Below are 22,890 nucleotides of genomic sequence, written 5' to 3'. Positions count from 1 at the left end.
AGAACATAGCAGTGATGAGAGTTGAAAGGTGAATAACAATTTTGTTGTTTCAGACTCTTTATATTTCACTAGGAACATTTTGTGAAAGAGGAAACCTTCATCAAAGAGACACACAGGTCTTTTTGCATTGTTTTCTTGAGCTGAGTATCTCAGACATAAACGGCTCTCGCCACTTGCACAGAAAAGGTGTAAATTACATTTCACACTTCTGCCTAAGCATTAGGAACCATGTAACCTGCCTGTACTGTTGGTTAAAGAAGCATTAGAAGAGAGAGGTCTGGAATGTAAGGTGTTAGTCCAGGATGGCAGTGATTGATGAAATGGCTTGGAGTAAATTATCTTGCCTCTACACTTTGAATCTTCAATCTAAAATATAAATACCTCACCCTGAAGTATGCATTTGAAACGTAATTAAAGCTTGTAAGGCGTAAATATATCTTTGGAATAAAAGCACTAGGTAATTTCTAGTGAATAATCCACGACCCTTCAAAAGCACAAAGATGTATAAATAATTGGATATAAGTAGCCATCTTCATACAGCCTGTACAAAGGCAGGAAAAGTGTGTGGGTGTTAGGGACAATGTATTGGTAGTTTACAATTCTGTAATTGTTATTTTTGAGAAGGATGAGTATTGATGCTTTAAATGTTGTAAGTAGAGATGCACAAGCAAGAAAGATCGGTCTTACAGTGGCACATTGGTTATGTGGGTAACTAGAAATTCATACCTTTTGCCATTGAATTATTTTGATTCTGCTTTTCATTTTAGGTTTAAAATGCTATGGAAACTAATGTACTAGCAAGTTGGGATGTTTGGGGCTGTTTTCTTTATGGTTCTAGATACTTACTGAAAGGATACACTGCATTGTCCAGTGTCCTCTTTCAGTGATCCATTGCATACCACCTTTCTCTTTGTCTGAGTGATGTAGTGGTATTGCTGAGTTTGGGGAAACAAAACCAAAAATCAGTGGCAATAACAATGCTATTGTAAGCTGAAATAGTTACTGAATTCTGAGTGATGATTTCAGCACACAGAGCTGTGGTGTACTTCGAAGAAAAGTTAGAATCCCGGAATCATAGTTAAGGCCTCTTCTGCCCTAAATAGTCCTATTGAAGCCTTTCAGTGAGTGGTGGCACATGGCACAGACCAGACATCACTGAATGGAATTTCATAGGCAGGAGAAAATACCAAGTTGTCTCTTTATGGATATTTTCAGAGGACAGCAAATTTCCATGTTTTCTCTATTTTCAAACATTTGTTAATCCTTGAAGGGAATATGTGGAGTGTGTGTGTGTGTTGAGGTGGGAATGTTTTAAATGTGAAGCCTTTGAAGAGAGTGTTTCCTGGGTAGCACACCGTGACTTAGAAACCTGCAAAGAGTCAAGGAACATGGAGTATGGGTTCCAGTGAGGATGTCAATGTATAGAGGTTCTAAGTTGTGAGACTTGGAAGTGTATTACATATATATATGTATATAAAAATATATATATTCATATGCATATATATATAGGAGTGCAGGAAAAAAGGAAACTCAGGGAAGGTAAAGAAAGAAAAACAGGAGACTATAGAATTGAGGAGGAAGCAAACAGGATTTCTTGAAGAAGCAATGGGATTTGTCAATAAGGCAGAAGGAGAGGATAGGAGAAGAAAAAGATTAAAATAAGCATCAGCTAACTCTACTAGCAGACCAGGATAATTATATGGTAACCATGGAAAGAAGAGTTTGGGCATCAAGGAGCCTGTTGCTCTCTTTTTGCAGTAGAACTTACAGTATGTTTGCTTTGAAGTTTTACAGTGTGTATATTTAGATAATATCCATAGCTAACTGACACGTGGTTCTGTGCGTTTGCATAAATATTTCATTTCAATATAAAACTCTGTGGTTTGTATCATAGTAAAGAGAAAAGTCCCAGATCTTTCTTGGTCAAAATCTTTGTCAAAACTCTTGGTTCATTTCTTTTAACGGGACTTTATAAATGTAGAGAAACCATACTGTGTAGTGCAGTATAAAATCTGTCCCTCTTAAAAGCTTGTTGGAAAAACTATGCCCATTGAAAATTATGTCTTTTTATTGATCTTTTGGTATTTAGCATGTTTATCTGTTGCTTTGAATTTACCTGTTATCTGTGCATTTTAGGTTAGCCATATCCTTGAGCAGGCTGCTTTTCTTTCATGACACTGGTGTTTCGACCATCTCAAGGTCGTGCTGTTGAAACAAATAATAATGAATTCAGATTTTGGAGTTTTCAGCAATATAACATTGTTCTACAGTATCTACAAACCCAAACATTGGAGCATTGAAAGCATCATAGTGTCCCCTGAGTGAAAAATTTTATCAATTTCTCATGAACTAGTGCTGGAGGGAAAAGTGTTCAAAATAGTGAAGCATAAATAGCAAAATGCAATTTTAAAATTATTTTGGTCATTGAAAGCTGACCCAAGTTGTTATAAAGTAGGTTCTGTAATTTTAGCCATTTGAGACTGTACTTAAGGACTTAAATATAAATGATCTGTTCTTCAGAGGTGCTTAGAAGGATGGGTGTAACACAGGGATAGGATTTGTTCAGGGAAGTGATGTACTCTCACAAGCAGGAGAAAGAAAATTATTTTCCCAGAAATAATCTGTGTGGCCTGGAGTAAAGCAAGGTGAGCACCAGGATAGCAGGAAGGGAGTTGTGGATCTGGCTTGGTGTTAATACAAAGTTGAAGTCTGCCTCAGCAGCTTAGAACTAATATACTTCTGAGCCAATATTCCTCTGCCTCAGAATACACTAATATTTTGGGGTGTGAGTATTTGAAGATGGGCATGTAAAGTGGATATGTTGATTCTTACGCTGAATAATTTTTCTAGTCTCCTTGTAATTTGTTTAAAAATAAATTCTGTGGGTGTATATAAAGTGATAAGGTTTACATTTATCTTGTATGTGTTTATATAATATCTGTGTGTTTAAAAATAATATACCCAGGGTAATGATCATAATTTTCTTTTTGGACATTCCCCATTATGGGAAGTTATGGTATGAATGATGACTTACAGTAAACAGAAAGTGACCAAACTGGCTAGCTACCAATGTTAAACATGCAAGTTGGAGTACAGGCTGTTGGAGGTTACTGCTCCAGCCTGAAGGGACATAACATCTGTGCAAACAAATGCCATTGCATCTAAGTAAGTCCCTCGTAAGTGCCTAGGCTAAGAACTGTATTCAGTAGTCCTGCATCTCACAGTGGAGGATGAAAATACTGAGACCTGCTAAGGTAACTCTTCCTTTGATGGTGCCTTGGTGGTGCTTCTCTGCTATTCATTCAGCTGCAGGGCTGGCTGCCCTGGCCTGAGCAGTACACAGAAATATACCTGCATAGCGTAGAAAACAAGTACTGCCTTGCAGGTTAAAATCATCTTGGCCAGAGCTGCAGTTTTTGATACACAGCCAAGTTAAAAGGCCTCAGTGAAATCTCTCATCTGTAGTGGCCATTACCTGCACAGTTCAGTGTCAGTGGCATCAGTGTGATTTGTTGGATGGGAGAGGCTGGGCTGTGACCCGTCCCTGTACTGCCAGGCTGGGTGACAGAGGTTATTGATGGCCAGAGAGAGGGGCTAATTAGTGGCATGGACATAATGTCTTTTTAACCTCTTCTCTCTCCCTTCCTGGTAAATACATGTTTGCAGTTAATATTTTATTTTGCAGGAGGCAGAGGCGAAGAGATTGCTGCTCAGAAAGTAAACTGTGATGATAAAAAGCTATGAACTGTATTCTTGCAATGAAATACTTATGTTCTGTTTATCTGTAAAGGATCATTGTTTCTTTTTGTAGACAAAATAGTTTAATCTGTTCTCATAGATGATTTTGACTCTAAGCACATGTGTTCCCAGCAGAATGGCAATTACAAAACAAAAGTGATTTAATTGTACAAGGAATGATCTGCAGCAATTAGGTCAGGCAGTGGCTTTTGCAAGTCATGTTTTCATTGGTTGCTGTGAAAGTAGCATTAGAAGTAGCGTGGCACTCAGAAGAGTTGAGGCTGAGATGTCCAAGGTAAGCAGTGCACAAGCCTCTCTAATGATTTTTCAGTACACTGAAAAGCTTAAGTTCCATGTTGTGCTCCCATAATTTTCTAACATTTCTTTTCAAAGAAAAATTGTTTTGTGTTTTGTTTTTAGTTCCTTCGGGAGTGATACAAAATGGAGCTCGAGTACTGAGTAGAGGAATATTTCCTGGAGCCAGGCCATTGCCAATCAACCCTATAGGAAGCATGGCTGTCGCAGTAAGGTAAGAGTGGCTCATTGGGGGATCCATATGAAATAAATTAGTATTTTGCAGAAAGTGTAAAAATATATGTGAGCTCTGGTCAACAGATACTTTTCTGCTTGCTAATACTTCTGAGGTTCTAAATGAAATAAAACTCTGCCACCTAAAATTCTTGGGTTATCATTCTTTGCAACATAGTCATGGCATATATGTGTTGCACACTGGTTTGTAAAAAGCAGTTTTATTTTCACTAGCAAATTACAGACAGTTTACAGTGAGAACCTCCTACTGTGGCCTGTTTTTCTAAGTGCAGATGCTTTTTCCTGCTGCTCCCCCACCCCTTTTTCTTAAAGACCTTTTCCTGGATTAAATACCAGAGAGAAGAATATCAATAATATTAAAGCAAACCCTGAAAGATATCAGAACACATAGCTGTCATGTTGTTATTAACTTGGGTCTTTGTGAGGGTGTTTCTTTCACTAAAGTTTTATTTCAAGGTTATACCGAAACATTCAAGGGTAAAATGCTGTTTAAGATACTCAATTATCTCAGGAAGCAGGGCAGTAAGAGACATCTAGTGATGGCAGTAAGAACTGTGGTTCCGTGGTTTGCTTGCTTAAAGCAGTACTGGTTTATTGGTGGAAGAACAATTTGCCTCAGGTGTAGCTCCATTTTCAGTCAGTAACAATAGAGATGAATTTGGTCAAGTGTTCTGCCAGTGCCCTTCTCTTTCAGAACTCTCAGTATCTGCAAAAGCTATTTCAGCTCAGGCAGTGGGGTATTCTGGGTGGGGTTTCATAATTAGTGCTGACCCCGCTTTGCTGGGCTTTTCCAATTACATCCTCTTTTCTCTGGAAAAGGCTGCAAGGCAGTGAAATAAAGTATCTTGAGAGCTCTTATTTCATTATTATTTACTTGGGGTTTTATACTCAGTTACTCTTTAATTTTTTATCCCTTTTCAGAATCAGTGTCTAGCCCTTTGGGTGCAGTATTTCAATAAATGGAAAGAGAGACAGAGAGAGCCTGTGACATTCGTGTACTCTTGATGCTTAAAATGCATAGAGGGGAAGACACTAATTGAAATAAAATCCATATTTTTTGATGGGCAACTTTTTCAGCTGTTTTTCACATTTGCTAGGCTGAAGGGATGCAACCCCAAGGGTCATCCTCCAGAATTCTGTGGAGTTCCCTCCATCTGGCTTTACCGCAGCCAGGCCTTGCTGGCAGCAGAGGTCAGCCTCTGTATCAGCTTTGCCACTGGCTTTACCCAGGACTTGTATTCTGCTCCAGTGGGGATTGCAGAGCTGTGGGACTTCTGGGTCATTAATTATATATCATTTTTATGAGGTTGTCCAAGCTAAATGGAGGACATAGTGGTCTGAATATTCTGTGTAGAGTTTATCTGCATTTCCCGCTTAGACCCTGTTTCATAATCAGGGTTGACTCAAGGAGGAGATAGAACTGTTTTACTTCCAGGCCACTTGAAAACTTAATTCTGTATAGGCATCCTCATATTGCTGTGCTGTAAATCTGTATATAGTTAAATTTCATGTGTTTTCAGAGGACTATTTCTTATGTTTTTTCCCAGCAAGTAGAGAACAGGATCTTTACCAGCTACCTGTTAACGTAGAGTTGGGAAATTAGGGATTTTACCCCTCCCTTGCTTATGTTCTTTTTGCTCTGTCTCGAAGAAAATCATTTATAATTAGTTAATGCAGACATTTCTAATTCTTTTTGTTCTCCAGCCTTAGGCAGTATTAGAAATAGCTTGCTATGAATATATTCCTAGTGTGCATGATGTCTGCTCATGTTTAAAGGCTCCTGCAATATCCCCTCTTTTAATTCTTGAAAGGCAGGGTTTGGCACAGACAAGAGGCTTGAAAGCTTTTGAGAAGTTAGGGGATTCTACAACAGAGTTGTACAGGCAGTTTTACCTTGCTTCTCTCAGGAATAATAATATTCGGAATTTCTTTAGGAAGAAGATCAATCTGGATTCACAGTGCCTCTTAGAACATCATCTGGTCTAGATATTTCTAGATATTTCTGTTATCAGTTACTATAAAAATGACATTGTTTCTTGGTGCCTATCCCTCTCCTCAGATACACAGGGCTAAATAGGACCTGTCATGTTGAGTTTTCATGGCATCTCATGAGAATAACTTCTGCTTATAGTGTGCAACAGGGGGAATTTACCACAGCATCCATGCAGCCTTCTTTTGCAGTTAAGAGTGGGAGTACTGCTCAGATTGAGCTGTCATTCCTGCATAGAGGACGATGCTCCAGTCAGGCTGGCAGGGGATGTTTTCAGACCTGTTTAGGTGCAGGAAAGTTGATTTCCTCTTCTAGCTTTCACCAGGAGGGAGGTCTGGGCAGGCATGGGCGGTGGTACAGTCTCCTGTTACAGTTCTGCAGAAATTGTGTGCCTCTGGCTATATACTGAGAAGCCAGACAACTTCTTTCTAAGAAGTTTTTACTGAAGCGTGTATTTTCTTGAGAAGAGTTCCTTTGGTGTTGTAAATGAAAGGCCTAAAGCCACTTAAAGAAGGTAGTTTTCATCATTCATATAGGGCACCTGTAGCATTTTCTTGGTAGAGGATTGTTGCATAATAAATTACACCTCTTAACTGTTTTTCTTTAATTACCATGTGTAGAAGTTACAGGTTCTTTTTTAAGGTGCTGGTCTTCTGTTGGCACTTCCTTGCTGTCTGAGCTATTTATTTAATTTTGTGTTTATTTCCTCAATATCTTAATGTTCTTTGGTTTTGTTGTCCCCCAAACTGGAGCATATAACTCGCAGTATGTTGTCCTGTTGTGCAGTGTCATTAATGCCAAAACAGAATAACAAAAAGGTTGGTCTTAGATTAAGTTCACAGTTGTAATGAGGAGTGTTTTGACTCGTGTTATTCAGAAAGGAGACCAAAGACATAGCACTGGACTAAAATGCTGAAATCTGTGATTTCTGATGTGTTAGCTCCCATCAGTTGGAAGGTTTACTGTGCTATTCATCTTTGACAGTGTGACTGAATGCATTTTGTTCCTGCACAAGGTATCAATGTGTTGCTGTTCCCTCGTAATTACATGTAATTACTTTATATTTTTATATATAAAATAAAGTACAATTGAATTAAGTACTTCGGGTTAAAAACCCTACTGAAATGTGTTTAACAAACATGACTTTTCATGAATAAAGAATAAAGAGAGCTTCATTATTTTGTAGTGCATTTGCCTTAAATTGCACAAATAGGCCTTTCATTCCAAACTAATCTACAAATGGAAAAGGCATCCCACACTATTTTTACTTTGACAATCATCCTCTGGTGTTAAATCTCCACAGCAGAGCATAATTGGATGTGTTTTGACAGTAGCTTTTTATTTACTTTATTCACACCGCTTTTAGCTTGTTTACCATCCATATTTTCCATGTTGTGGCTGACAAGTCTAAGACCCACCCAAAGACAGCAGGGAAAAATAACGCTTCAAAGCTGCACAGCGTGTAACATGTCTCTAACATGAGATCCATCATATATATTTTTGGCAGACCATATCCCCATACAGTTCCCTGAGAGAATCTAAAAGCAAATGCAGTGATAATCTGAATATGTAGAAAAGAAAATATTAACTTACAAAGGTATTCAATGAAAGCAGGCAAAGCCAGTATTTCTTTACATGCAGCAAGAAGTTAGTTGTGCTTTGGAGGTGAGCTCTTCCTCTTTCTATCATCATCCATTGAAAAATATTTTTTAACTGTTTTCCTAGCAGAACTTCTCTGTTCACTTTAGTAGGCACAGTCTGTCAAAGTGGCAAGTTCATCTGCCATCACATGTCTTGGCAAGGTGCAAGAAGTTCTATCATAAATAATCACCTTCCATTGAGTCAGATATCACCTGTTACATCAGCCCTTGGGAAGAGCACACGTTTGGAAAGTGATCCAACATTAGAACTGTTGGAACTACAATTTCAGTACATTCAGCAGACAGCCTCCACCATGATGTTTGTGATTTTCTCTGGTTATCCATAGTGTGAGAGTGATTTGTGACTATGTCAAAGTCCTTGCAGTGCAGTAGAACTGCTCAGCCTAAGCCACATCTGCCTGATGTGGACAGATCCACTCTGAGGGGAGGTTGAGAGAAATTCACCCCACAGAGAATCTCACCAGCTGTTTAGGACAGGCCTTGTAATTTGGTTCAGGTTATTCTGCAAAAGATGTTTTACAAAATATCTGTGGTAATTTTTTTAAAAAAAATTCTTTATATGCTACATATGCCTAGGTAATAGGTTAGATTACTTTTGGTAGTGTTTGTTAGAAATATCTTGGGTTTTAAATTATTGCAGGTTAAAAATAAAAATTAATGGGATATTACATGGGGGTTTTCCCTTTTTTTTGCAATTCTTCTTTCTCACCAAACATTTGTAGCTTCTCTGCCTGGTTTTGGATGGGATAAAGTTCATTTTCTTCCTACTAGCTGGTACAGAGCTGTGTGTTGGATTTAGTGCAAGAATAATGGTTTTATTGCTGAATAGAGCTTACCCCAAGTCAGGGACGTTTCAGTTTCCCATGCTCTGCCAGTGAGCAGGTGGACAAGAAGCTGAGAGGGAGCATAGCCAGGACAACTTGACCCAAACTGGCCAAAGGGATATTCCATACGATAGAGCATCATGCTCAGTATATAAACCAGGAGAGTTAGCTGGGAGGGGCTGGTTGCTCCTAGGGGATGGGGTGAGTGGTGAGCAATTGTGTTGTACATCCCTTGTCTTTCTTGTGTTTTATTCCTCTCTTTGTTCCTCCCTTTTCATTGTCATCGTTGTAACAACATCATTGTTACTGTTGTTGTTATTATTTACTTTATTTCAATTATTAAAGTATTCTTATCTCAAATTCTCCTCCCTGTGCCACTTGGACCTGGGAGGAGCAAGCAGCTGCATTGTACTAGTTGCTGGCTGGGGTTAAACACCAACATTGTGGAGGAATTTCACAATGATCTGTAAATTGCAAACAAGCTTCCCAGGGAATTTCCCTCAGTAAACAAAAAAAAAAACACACACACACAAAAAAATTCTGTTGAGGTTTCCAAGATAAAATGTTCCCTCTTCCTAGGGAAAGCAAGTGCATCCACACTGGCAGAGCTACTGCTCTTCCTTGATTTTGAGGGAGGGGAAGAAAAAAAATTAAAAAAAAAAAAAAAAGAAATCAAAAAAACGCCCAAAAATGCAACAGTAACAAACCTTACCTATGAGCAAATCATGAGTAGATTTTAAAATACCTGTTCTGCTATTAATGCCACAGTTCCTTATGCAGCTCCTGGTCATTGGGGCATGACAAGAATTTTGTGCCTAACTTTATTTGAAGATGAAAGATTGTTATTTAGGATTATTTTCACTTTAAATTTATAGGGCAATTACTAGATTATTCCTCAGGTGTAATTTTAATTATCGTGATTTTATTTTTCATGCTGGCTTCATTTTTGCTTATTTTTTCCTCCCATTCAAGCAGTGATTAAGTATACCAAACCTAAGTAACATGTGCAGAATAGATGCCAAAGCATAAGTACAGTTATTATCATTCACTTATATTATCTGTGAATGATTATTTTTACTTAGATAAAGAAATTGGTAGGTATTTTCTTTTATAAATTCTTAATTGCCTCTTCTTAATGCTCTTGCTTATTACTGTCATGATCAGCTTAACAAACCCCAAGTCATCCTTGTTGCATTGCATTCCCCTTTCCACCTGTAAGAGGCAGGATGAGTTATCCTTGGGAGCCAAAGGAATCCTTTAGTAACTGAAGGACAATAACAATGACTGACTTCATTAAATTCTTTCTTTGCAAAATGCAGAGGCTTAACCTCAGATCTGCTGTTGATACTGCTGGCAGTTCATGACTCACATTTACTGTGGTCCTTTGTATACAATTATGCTCTGAAGTACCTTTGTAAGAGCTGCTGTCACTAGTGTGAGCAACTTGTTGACTTTCAACTCAATAACCCCTGACAGAATCTCATCATACAGAAAGTGAGCAGCACTTACTTTTCCATATGCTTGCTCATCCTCCTGTCTGCTGGTGTGTACTGGTTTTAAGAAGCAGTTCAACTACCTGTAGCCAAAAGTTCTGACTGTCCTGAATTTCCCTTTGAAATAAAAGAAGAGCGCTTTTTTTTTTTTTTTTGCAAACCTGGAACTTGTCAAAATCTGCAAACCCAACTTACCTGTACTGCTTTCTTTGTATCTTCTAACTGGGTATTTCCAGTTACATACCAAAACTGTCATCTATGGGTCCACAGTAGCTGTCATCCAGAAGGATCAGAGGTAGAATAAGGTGATATTTAAAATCCACATAGGTTTTCTGTGTTCGTCAAAGGAATACACCTGTCTCAAGGGTGGAATACAGTAAGTATTTTTCAGCAAAACTTTTTGCCGTTTTGCAGACAGAATGTGGTTGTCTTTTTTGTTTTTTTCAAAGCTAGCAGAGAAATTTAAGATCTATCTGTTCTTGATAAAATGACAGAGGCTTACCTTTGTCTCATCCTGAGGAAGACCTCTTTGAAAGGCAGAGGCACTAACACTGTGTGAGAGACATTATTTCCTTACTGTTTAAGATCCAGCTGCTGTGAGTCCCATCTGACTTCTGATTATATTAGTAGCAGAATTCTTATCCATCAACAATGGGAATGAAGTTGGACTTTCAAAAGTCCAAATTTACCTCTGCACTGCTTGAGGATTGTGTCACTGTGCTACACTCAAATGGAAATATTCTAAAAAGAATCTGTGCACAGTGCTTTGGGTTCAGATCTCAAGCAAATAAAATGTCCACGTCAGCAGGATGAAAAGATCTAGAGATTGTCCCATGGAGGTTTCTGAAAGGGCAAGCCACTGCTTTAAAACATGAAAATATGTCAGTTTCTGGAAATTTTGACATAAAGTTCTGAACAAAAATGGGGGAAAAATAAGGTATTACTCAAAATAAATTTCCTCTCATTGTTACAGTAAGCACAGGATTGTTAAATACCTTTTCTTCCCTTCTGTAATTTAAAAATAATCCAAGCATCAGAGCAGGCACATGTTTTAAAAATCTTTTACTGTTTAAGTAACAAACTTAGAGGTACAACTAGAACTGTGAGCAAAAATAGATTTAGCTAGCCAAAATCTGTCTCCTGAAACCCAGGGGAGTTCTGTCCACTGATCCAGACTGAACTAAGTAGACCACAGATTCATTTCCTAGTGAACATGTGATTGTATAAAAGCAATGTAAAGCTTTAGAATGTTTCAGAAGCACGTATGGAACTTGAATGGTTTAGATATTAGTTTATTCAGCTCTTACTAATCTACTAATATCAGTTACAAGTAATTCATCTTGTGTTTGAGCTGTTGCATATCAAGATACAGATTAGATTAATTTCCTTTCAGGGTACATGACTTTTGATGTGAATATCCTAAAACACTCTGCCTGTGTAACTTTTTTATTTCTGCAAATATTCCTTGCTAATTCTCTCCTTGACAACTTTCTCTTCCTTTTTTATTTCCTCAAGCAGAACTGGTTGGAAATCTTTCAAAATGTAAGTGAAACCTAAAGATTTTTCTGAGATGCAAATGCTGCCCATTTCCTGACCAGTTCCACTATAGAAGCCTTTCTTCTGAAGTGTATTGGTATTTCCTTTCCTCCTCTTTTTTTTAAAGTGATTCCTTTTTTGCACCTTTCTGTGAACTTCTGTTTTTCTTTATCAGCATCCCTGTTTGCAGTTCACTCCCTGTGGGATGCTAACCCCATAGTAGTACACCTTCCCCTGGGGCATTGCCTCTGTACTCCCCAGGCATTTCATTCTGTTTTTATGCTGATTTGAAAGAACTGGGATCCAGAGTAAGTCCCATGGGCAGAGTTCCTGAATCCAAATTATAACCCTTTTATGTAAAAGCAACACTAGAGACTCAGGACTCGGGCAAATCAGGGATGTCTTATTGGCACATGGTTGTGCTGCTCCATGGAACTGTAGCTTTCCTTTTATTAACAGTCTTTCAGTACAAACTAACAAATAGATTTAATAACATAAAAATGGGCATCTTGATTTAAATCCCATCCATTAGAAGCCTTGTTTGCTAACAGTCAGTAGGAATCCCATATGAGTTCCCACCCATTCTGTCCTGTATTTGTTTCCTTGGAGCACAAATAGATTATTTTTTAATGGAAAATTAGTAGCATGTGACTTTTAGTGAGCTACATTGCTCTGACTTCTAGCTGCCTAGTAAAATCAAGTAACTTTAATTTTATGCTAATTTATGATAATTTTTAACATCTTTAAATGTAAATTTACCCTAAAAATGAAGAATCTGTCACTTAAAATGCATCACATGCTTCCTTGTAATGGCTGATCTTAAGGAGTTGGTTATAAATTCACCTTAAAACTAGTTTAGTATGGATGATTTCTTCTTTTAAGCATTTGGCAACCTCTAATGACATCCCCTGCAGTGGCAAGCCATCACAGAGTAAATGCAGCTGGCTTGCTACACAATCATGAATGACATTGCATTTAGTTATTAATAATTGAAGTCCCTTTGGATTCTATGTAGAATTTATGGATCATGCATCTACTAAGAAATGTAGGGCAAGGTAATTTTGCTGAGCAAAAGAGGTTGACAGGAGGCTTTCTTTGCTAATAACTGGGCCTTCTATTCTAAACATTTCTTTGAAAAATAATGTAAATAAGAACATTTGGAATGACCGATGAATTTGCTACCTTCTAGCATTGTCCTGCCACTGGTTCTTAAAAGCAAGCAGGTTTCTTATCTCAGTGAGGTCCACAGACAAGATGAATAGGAGCTGTGGAATTAGATATCACTTATATATTTCCCACCTTTCAACCTTACCTTTCAAAAATGGATAATACTCTGCTGCTTATTCTATTAAAAAAAACATACGTGAGGTCCATTCCTTGAAACCATTTTTTTAAGAAGAGCAGTAATACTCTGGACATGCCCCTGTGCCATTCCTCTTAAATACCTACGTTCAGTGCATGCATTTAAGAAAAGGTATTAATCCAACGCTGCCATGAGCGTGCAAAAGCACTCTAGTGGTAGCACAAAGGTGGTAAGATGAGATTTTAAATCAGTTTATCAAGTGATAGTTTAAACAGCCTTGCTTTTTTGTTGTTTTTTTTTTTTTAACTGATAGAGAGATTCAAGGCTGGTGAACTGGCAGGTAGCAATGGTGATGGCTTTACTCAGTGATGAGCATCCCACTCTCCTTTTTTCCACAGGAATTAAGGATTAAGAATTAAGGGTCTGTCCCTTCTTTAATAGAGTTGCAGGCATTGTATTCCATACTGTAACATCAGTGTTGCCACACTGATGCTCTAATACTTTTCAGTCCAGAAAGGAACACTGTTAGTTTTTAAATGTATCATGTTGCAGTAGTTCCCACAGCACAGGGTACCATAAAACCAAAGGAGGACATGACAACTTTTAGAGCAAATCCAGATTAATTTATTTTTTCTACTGCTTGTTTTTGAGCACATTGTAATATTTTCTTGGCAGCTAGTGGCTTAAAATTGTATTGCTTTTAAGATTATTCATTAACTGATCAGAATCAGAAATGTGACTGGACCTGGGTTTTATACTTAGTTGCTCCTTTTGTTGGAAAGAGTCCTAAATGGAAGCTGTGCTATTTCCAGGTGAAATATCTCCTGCACTTGGAGTGCTGGAGCTGGAAAGTGTCTTTCAGAAGTGGCAAAGAATTACTGCGGAAAGCTAGTGTCTCTTCCCCACATTTTATATGAAAAAGAGGAGGGCATATTTATGCAACTCACCAGAGTTTATTTATCCAGGAGATAAAATTATGTTGGGGGTTTTTCTTTTTAATTTCTGGAAGTGTAAGCTATTAGTCAAAATGTAAATCAGGACTGTTTAGATATCATTTATTTGTAACCATCCCTTACTTGCTCCTGCCTCTTGTGCTGTTTTCCTTCTTTTGGCTTGTTTTATATGTCAAGTCCAATCCACGAGCAATTAGGCTTTGAAACCACCTTGCATGGACATTACTTTAAAACTCATAATTGCAGATGATAATTTCAGTTTACCTGTCAGTACCCTCAGTTGGCTTTATCATCCTCTGCTTTGAAGCAGGATCACATCTTTGTGGCTTCTAAGACTGCTTCGATTTGTTTTTACAGGAACGGAATAACAAACTGCCGGATGCGGACAGAAAGCGAACAGTCCTGCGGCTCTCCAGTTGTTAGCGGTGACCCAAAGGAGGATCACAACTACAGCAGTGCCAAATCTTCCAACCACAGGAGCACATCACCTGCTAGTGACTCCGTTTCCTCTTCCTCCGCTGATGACCAGTATGAATTTGCAACTAAAGGTAGCCAAGACAGCAGTGAAGGAAGTGAAGTTAGCTTCCAGAGCCACGAGAGCCATAGTGAAACAGAAGAGGAGGACAAAAAGCAAAGTCGGAAGGAGACCAAGGATTCTTTAGCTGACAGTGGGTATGCATCCCAGCACAAGAAAAGGCAACATTTAATGAAGGCGAAAAAAGTACCAAGTGACACACTGCCTCTTAAAAAGAGACGTACAGAAAAGCCCCCTGAGAGTGACGATGAGGAGATGAAAGAAGCAGCAGGATCACTCCTGCATTTAGCAGGAATTCGATCCTGTTTGAACAACATCACGAATCGGACGGCAAAGGGGCAGAAAGAGCAAAAGGAAACCACAAAAAATTAGAACAAATCAATGATTTGTTTGAACTTACAAAGTTTTGTTTCAGCACGTCAGGTGAATTCTAATGATTTGTGGCAATATCAGCAATTTTTTCCTTTTTTGTTTTTCTTCTATTTGTTTTTGTTTTGTTTCTTTCTTTTTTCTTTTTATTTTTTGAACCCTTAAGAATTTTTATTTTTAAAGGAGATTGAAGCCATAGAACTCATACTGACACTCAGCTAATTTACGAAAAGCTTTTCATTACCTGAAGACAAAAAGTTAACAAAAAAAAAGCCAAAATCGCCATTGCTTTCTCCAGCTTGTCAAAAATGCGTGGTTGAATACGCAGTGACATCAACATTAATGTGATGGGAGTAAAATTGGGTACTTGGAAATCCCTCTTATAGTAGAAGAGCTGTGCATAATTTAGTATTCATTCAGGCCTGGCCCTTAAGAATTTTTTTAATGGCCTTACAATTGGGTTAGAAGTGAATGTGAATAAAGAGATTTGTGGGAAAGAGGAGGCATGTACTTCTCCACCAAGAACCATCTAGTGGCACTTGGATACATTGTGCCATACAAGTCTTTGGACAGCCACTGGTGGCAACTGTGCAAGCTGTAATGCACTTTCAGTGCTTCGTGTATCCCATGTGGCCCATAATGTGAAGACTGATAACTATAAGTTTGAGGAAATTTGAACTATGTATGCAATGGATTTCAGTGAAATAACAAGAAATGGGAGGGGGGTCACTGTTAGTAGCATCCTTAACCATTGAATTCTGTCTTCTATATTAAATTGAAAGAATGTTCAAAAAGCCATAAGCCTGAAGATTGGCACTGCGTGCAAAAAATCATAGTAATAGGGAAAAACAAGCTATGTCTTCTAAACTGCCTGAGTGAAAAGCAATCAAGTCTAAGAAATTACAGTAGATACAATGTACATCAGAATCTTTTTCTGTGGATCACATCCTTGATCTAACTGGGGAAACAAAGGTACCAAACCTGCCATTAGTAGTATTCTGTATTTAAAAATAAAAGGAAAGCATATTGGTGAACAGTAAAATTCAGAAGTTTAACAAAAGAGCTCCTACACTGCCCTCAGAAATGAGTGTGCAGTGGCCGTCAGTCAGGATTCATCTGTGCAAAAATGACAACAAATTTCCAGATTGAACCAGCGTAGCCAGCAGAAAAAATTTGATCCACATTGCATGGATTCCTTAGGGAGGGGGGAAAACAAAAAGCAAACAATTTTTTTTATTCAAAGATGACAAAGTTCTTGTAAGGTAAATAATGTATTTAGCATGAAGCATGAATTATTTTCATATAAATATAGAAAATAGAGAAAAAGGCTATGCCTCTAATTTTTAAGCCCTTAGGCTTAGAGTTTGGTTTTTTGGGGTTTTATTTTTGTTTTGTTTTTGTTTTGTTTTTGTTTTGGTTCTTTTTTGTTGTTGTTGGGGTTTTTTTGAAGCAGGTGTTTAAGGTTTAACCTTCTTCAGGGACAAACACTGACTGTTGGGGAACTTACTCTGCAATATTAAAAAATAAAATCTTCATGCTCTGGTAGGGCTTGGATGGTTGAATTATACTGCCTTGTCTGCACATTCAGCCCCCCTCTCCCTACTTCTGTTTAAAAAAAGAAAAAAAAAAAGTAAAAATGTGTCCTTTCTTCGTCTGTACATGTGTAACATGACGCAATAATCTGAGGGCAAATTTAGTAGTGAGTGTGTATGACAGAATCAAGAGAATAATGGGAGGTTAATTGAGGAAGACTCTCTGATTTGATTCAGGAATAAGTAGACAAGAAAATAGCTTTGCTAATTTGCCATGAAAAAATGAAGTTAATTAAGAGCCTTACGGAGGTGTCCGGAGAAAAACCAGTGTTACAGAGAGTGTGATTCAGGTACAGTGCTACTCTCCTGGTAATGATGACTGTGAGATTGGAGATCACTACAGCAGAGAGAAGCTGTGAAATAAATAAAACAGTCTCTCTCACCTGGATTCTTGCATTTGGCATGAAAAATTCAACACTTAGAATATCCTAGAGGCAAAAGAAAATCCCAAGAACCAACCACTTAGTAGAACAGAATGGTCGGTTCTTAAAGAGTATAGGTTTAGATTTATCCCTAACAACTGTTTCAGGCAGCAGTTTCACCAAGATGGATCTAGTTTATGAAGAGTGAGTTAGAGAAGGCTTTGACTTCCCACTCCGTGCAGTGAGCTAAAAGTTGCATTTGGAGATGCCTGTGATGTGTTCAGTTAGGAAGTGGAAGGACCGAAGGGCTGGTCTGGACCTGGTCCTGTGCTCCACAAGCATTTTGTCAGTAAAGAACAGGGCCACGCTGGCAGCAGCACAGCAAAAGGGTGCCTCTGTTCCCATCTCAGCCAGCGTGTCCTGGGATCCAGAAGCTGCCTGACAGCTGCGTAGCTCAGCACAACTGCCGGCTATGGAAATAAAGAAGGAGAGAGCCACAGATAGTGCAAAAAACAACCTATATTCCTCTCAGTTTGCTGGGGCTGATGCATGCAGGGTTAATTCCTTGCATTAGTTAAGTCAGGAGTACATAGATACTAAGTTTTCTTGACTGCCTGCAGCCCTCAAGATAATAATGGGGCAAACAGAAAGGGCCAGTCCCTTGGCCAGGTAGCACAGAGATGAATGAGCCATAGTTTTCACTTGTCTGTTTGGACCTGGATGATCAGCTTCTTTCCAGATCCATGCTTGCTACAGCCAAAGTCCACACGACCCCGTGCAAGAAAACTTGGTCTTCATCTTTTACAGACTTTGGGGAGAGTAATTTGGATAGAAAATACTACAGTATCACTTTGCCACCACCTTTGCTCATTAATGCATAGTTGTACCATCTCAGGAGTAGTTTAATATTTATCAAAAAGCAGCACTGAAAAGTTAAATCTAGTAGCAGAAGATACACTTAAACCATGGCTCAGCTATCTCTGTCCTCCAGGGGAAGCAATGTGTTTGTGTGTCAGTGGCCAGATTCTGTCCACAACACTAATTCCAGGGCAACTTCTCTGATTGCAGTGTGTCAGTGCAAATGAGATCAGTATCTGCTGAACAACAAGTACTATTCATTAATGTGGACTCTTGGTGGCTAAATATATAATTACCACTAGTATTACTCATCTTAGAAAACAGTCATTTTGCATAAATATCTAATTAGGCAAGTTATCTTTATACAGATATATATAGATATATATATATATAAAACTTATCTAAGACTTCAACAATTCCTCTATATATTTGCTGGTAAACCTAAAATGTTGGCAAGCATCTATTTTCATGTCAAATTTGTTTCTCCTAGTCTGATCTGCTAAGGACATGTGCTTTGGTAGGAGTTTACAAATTTATGTTCAGGAACCAGCAGTTTGGCTGAGGGCTAATGCCATCAGCGGATTATTTCTGGTGTTTAAAAACAACTTGTCCTTATTGACGCTTACTCCGACTGTTGATGAGAAGTACATAATTTGGATTGTATAAAATATTTAGGAGTCACCTTTTAAACCATTTTTGTGCCTGGCTGACAATGGCAACTTTTTCAGAACTGGTTCTACTCCATCAGAGAAGTTCTCTTTTTCTTGTAAGAACTGAAATTGATTTGTTTTCCAGGAAATACAATGTCAGCTTTTCAATAGAGTTGTCTCTACCTTGACTGAATGATGTCAAAACAGAGTGGTAATTGCACTGTATTACAAACTCTCTCACTTGCCAGATATGAGGTAGTGTGGTTTTGCTTGTTTGCTTTCCTTACTAAGCCATTTTGGAGTGAGAAGTTGTCAAATCTCTAACTTTCCATTCTTCTCACCCTATCAGTATTGCCAAATTAGCATTTCTCCAAGACAGGTGGGGTCTGGGGGAATCCCAGGAGGTCAGCAAGCATTCAGTGGCGAGTTTCACGTAGGCATGAATTGTAAGGGTTGCTGGACTTCATGGCGGGTTCCTTTGGAATATGCCTTTTGCAGCAAGAAGCTCTTGCAGGCCAGAGCTAATGCCATAAGCAGATTTCACTGGCGCCTGCACAGAGGTGAAATCTGCTGGTCGTGCTTGCATTCTGCAAGCAGTTGGATGTCCTACTGCATTTTGATGCAGATTCTGCTTGCATTTAAAAATTCAGGCACAGGTCTTGAACAGCTTAAATGTATCACCCTGTAGCTGTTTCTGAAAGCAGTCTGCTTCTGTTCTTCTCCTGGCAAAACTGGCAGTAGTTCTACCAAGATCACAGGGTTTCACAGCTGAAAAGCTGAACATGGAAGTGAGGTGGTATGCTGTGTAGGACTAGAGAACTGTCCTGAGACTGTGTTCTCAGTGGCAATTCAGTTGAGGTTCATATTCTTGTTCTTCTCTTACATTAATGGGAGAAGGGAATCCCGAAGGAAATGCATTGACTTCCAGTGTTCAGCTGAATTACTGTCTACCTTTGGAAAAGATACAGAAAAGAGCTGGAGGCTGCATTCTTCACTGTAGTGAGGTAGAGTTACATCAACATACTTTAGCAGAGAATGAAATCCTAAATTCTACACCAAATAGCACCAAGGATAAAATTACCAAAACAACGCTTTGTCCTGGTTTCTTGGTGGCAGTGATTGATTTTCACTGAGATTTTGGCTCCCAATCCATCTAAAGATGTAGATAGATCATAGAGTTATGGAATCATAGAATATACTGATTTGGAAGGGACCCATCAGGACTGAGGCCAACTCCTGGCCCTGTGCAGGACACCTCAGGAATCACACCATGTGCCTGAGAGTGCACAGTCTGATGTTTTCTGGAACTTGAAGGTGTCTGATCTCCTTTGCAGTCTGTGGAGCTACAGACACCCAAGTGCTCCTGGAAGCCTTTACCATTTCACTACTATTACCATTTTTCCTTGAATCTGATGCTAGGCATTCTTGAAAACATTACTCTCCTGTGCTCCAGGATCAGAATAAAACAACTGAGAGAATGCATTTCCAATGCAATTTACTTCACTTGATGGAGAATGCAAACCCAGCTCCTTTGGGCACATCACTCCTGCCTGAATAGCTCATTGGCATATTTTGTAGGAAATATTTTGAAACATTTTCTTGACTTTGCCACCAAAAGAGCATTTGAACCATACATCCTCCTGATTGTAACAGAATATCAGTGTTGACCGTCTGACCAGTTAAGTTTTAGTAGTGTTCTTCACAGCCCTCCAGTAATATATCAAACACTGTTATGCACATAATGCAGCACTGTGATCTAATTTAAATAATACTTTTTTATTATTTATACTACTCTATGTAATATACATCAACACTTTGCTATATAACCTAAGTGATAACCCTCTTCTTAGTTACCTGCCAAACTCTGAATTTCTGTTTGGTTTGTATTGCAATTAGCACAGTTACCAAGTTGTAATGATGTCTCTTTTCCTTTGAAATGGGATGTGTAAGTCAAACTATACATTTTGTGTGTTTCTGTTTTGAGATGCAGTTTATAAGGATTTACACACAACATTCAGTGTTCTGTATAAATCTGCATACATTTGTGAATTCATCTGTTAATCCCCTTTTATTTAGAAAGTATTAATAGATGGTGGTTTATTAGGGTTTTTTATTTTTGCATTTGTTTTTTTTTTTTTAGTACTGGTTATTCTTGAATTAAGCAGAGACTTGTCAGCTGGGTTGCTTTATCTTTGATCATGTACATGACCTTATAATTCTTCCACAGTTCAGCAAACAAGTACTAGTTTCACTGACCAAAAAAAAAGTGTCAACCTAATGTGTCTATGGTGCTGTATTTTGCTGGTATACATTTAAAGCCAGAAATGATTTAAAGGTCACTTTCAAGTTCTTCTAATAAGTAGCCTTTCCTGGTTTGGGGAGTTTGGGTTTTGTTTTAGCATTGAAACAAGGTATATTTATCTGAAGCTATGAAATGGTTTTTCTACTGTATCACATTTCCTTTTGCAAAGAGGGGAATATTGACCTGATGTAACATCCTTTCACAGTCAGTGGAAGGGGGTTTTGTTTCACATTTTTATTTTCAGTGGATTTTGTTGAGCTTTGGATCAGGCCAGCAGTTACAGGAGCTCATCATCTGAGGGTTTAAGGGATAAATGACAACTTGTGCTGGCCCTCAGTGCTAGAAGGGATTTTATCGAATGCCAAAATAACATGCTGGCTGCTGGAATGGCTGTTCATCTAGAAATGGGAATCTTTTTCATTTGTTTACTCTGGCCTGAAATCCCAAGACTCTCTTTTTTGTTCAGATGACATTGAACTTGAGTACATTTTTAAGTTACTAGAGCATTGTACATTTTCTGAGTATGTGTGGGACAGCAATTGAAAGTCATACCTGTATCTGATAACCAGTTCCATGCCTGCATCATTCACACTCACTACTTAAAACTGCCATGATGTAAAATGTTGGGGGGAATGATTTGTGTGTGTATGAAAAGCATTATGAACTTGTACATTTTTTTATACTCTGATCTGTAATTTCTGAAATATTTTGTTTTACAGAAAAAATGATAAAGCAATCAAAAGACCAAGAGATTTAGTATCAATGCTTAAGGGTCACAGGACCTTAACTGGCCAATAAGTTAATTTAGTACAGTGATAAGCCAATTTTTTTTCCTGTACTTGGCATCTGAAACTGCCAATTTCAACAATATTAAAATACGAACTGTGATGGGGAATGAACAGTGATGTTAAGTTGTATTTGTGTTTACCTAAATGAGCAGTCCGAAGGCAAGTGCAATCAGCTGATCTTTAGGAAATATGAAATTGTTGATTTAGAGGCATACTTGCATTTTACATTTTCTTGATGTGTAATCATATTGCCAAAGACAAACTATTTCATCAATTATTATTGTAAATAACACTTTCCCAAAATCTACCATAAAGTTTCTGTGATGTATTGTCTTCCAGTTGCAATAAAAATTACTGAGTTGCATCAATTGAACAATTGTATTTGTGTGAATATTGGCTTCAACATATGTCAGATATTAAGAAAGAACAACAGTGATTTTTTAATTTTTTTTTTACAAATTCCTTCATTATTAAATAGTTCTTCCTCTCATGGGATGTTACGTGTATCTTCACTGCAGTAGATATCAGCTCATGTTAATTTGCTGTCATATGCAAATGGCTAGACATACCAAAATTGGTGTTAACTTAGGGCCTGATCTTCATTTCTCATCAGTTTTGCAGCCCAGAAACAAAGCTAATTTCACTGGGAATTGTATCTCTTCTTTTAATTAGCAACGATCAGAAGAGATCCAGTAATAAAACATGTCTAATGGTGTATGTATAGAATATCCCAAAAAACATTGCTTTGTAGTTGTTGCATCAACCCTCCACAGGTTTTATTCAGGTTTCTGCAGCACTAGGGCTCATAATTCTTTTGCCACGTTACTCCTTTACCTCGTGGCATGAATGGATTGTTTGCAGGAGGAAATCCTGTAGAGTCAAGAGCTTCAAAGCTAGTTGCCTCAGCTGGCTCAATCTGTAACCACCTAGGAGGTATCCTGATCTTCAGATACTTGGAGCCTCCCTGGTCACCTTGGGCTGCAGCAGGAATAGTAATGCTCTTTGTTCACTGATGCTAAAAACTGGTCCCTCTCTCTGTAGATTCAGCAATCCAACCTAAGTCTAGAGTTGAAGAAAACAGCGCAGAAGGATTCTCTTCAGAGAGTAAATAATAGGGTGTATAAAAAAAATTGTAGTTTCCTCATAGCATTTTCCAATTAAAATTAAACTGAATAGTAAAATCTTACAAATGATCATTCCCCAAACTCTGTGGTTTGAAAGTGTTCTATTAACAGCCCTAGGTATTTATACGTTAACTTTCCAAAGGACTGAGAAGAAAAAAATCCCCAGTTCTTCTGTGAAACTTTGTCACACCTGGTTTGAAACTCTGCTGAAGCAGAGGAGGATGGTTTCTCAGCCGTGTAAGGAGAATGTATAGCTGCTGAAG

At 38.2% G+C, this 22,890-nt stretch overlaps 1 protein-coding gene across 6 annotated transcripts in view; it reads left to right on the top strand.

The window, feature by feature from the left end:
- The window catches only part of FOXN3 (forkhead box N3), a 133,660-nt gene extending 111,784 nt beyond the window's left edge, over nt 1–21,876 (top strand). For 4 of the 6 annotated variants that reach the window (XM_018082441.3, XM_018082440.3, XM_018082444.3 and 1 more), the window contains 3 exons: nt 4,159–4,267; nt 11,774–11,797; nt 14,405–21,876. In XM_018082441.3, coding sequence (XP_017937930.1) covers nt 4,159–4,267; nt 11,774–11,797; nt 14,405–14,954 — 683 coding nt within the window. In that variant the 3' untranslated portion in view covers nt 14,955–21,876. The remainder of the gene's footprint in view (nt 1–4,158; nt 4,268–11,773; nt 11,798–14,404) is intronic. The other 2 variants (XM_018082442.3, XM_008923676.4) reach the window with 1 other exon arrangement.
- Nucleotides 21,877–22,890: the final 1,014 nt, after the last annotated feature.

The sequence above is a fragment of the Manacus vitellinus genome, unplaced genomic scaffold (assembly GCF_001715985.3).
Source record: "Manacus vitellinus isolate BGI_N305 unplaced genomic scaffold, ASM171598v3 scaffold_6_pilon, whole genome shotgun sequence".
Taxonomy (NCBI): domain Eukaryota; kingdom Metazoa; phylum Chordata; class Aves; order Passeriformes; family Pipridae; genus Manacus; species Manacus vitellinus.
Note: the sequence above shows the minus strand (reverse complement) of the source record. Positions and strands in the feature narration are given on the sequence as shown.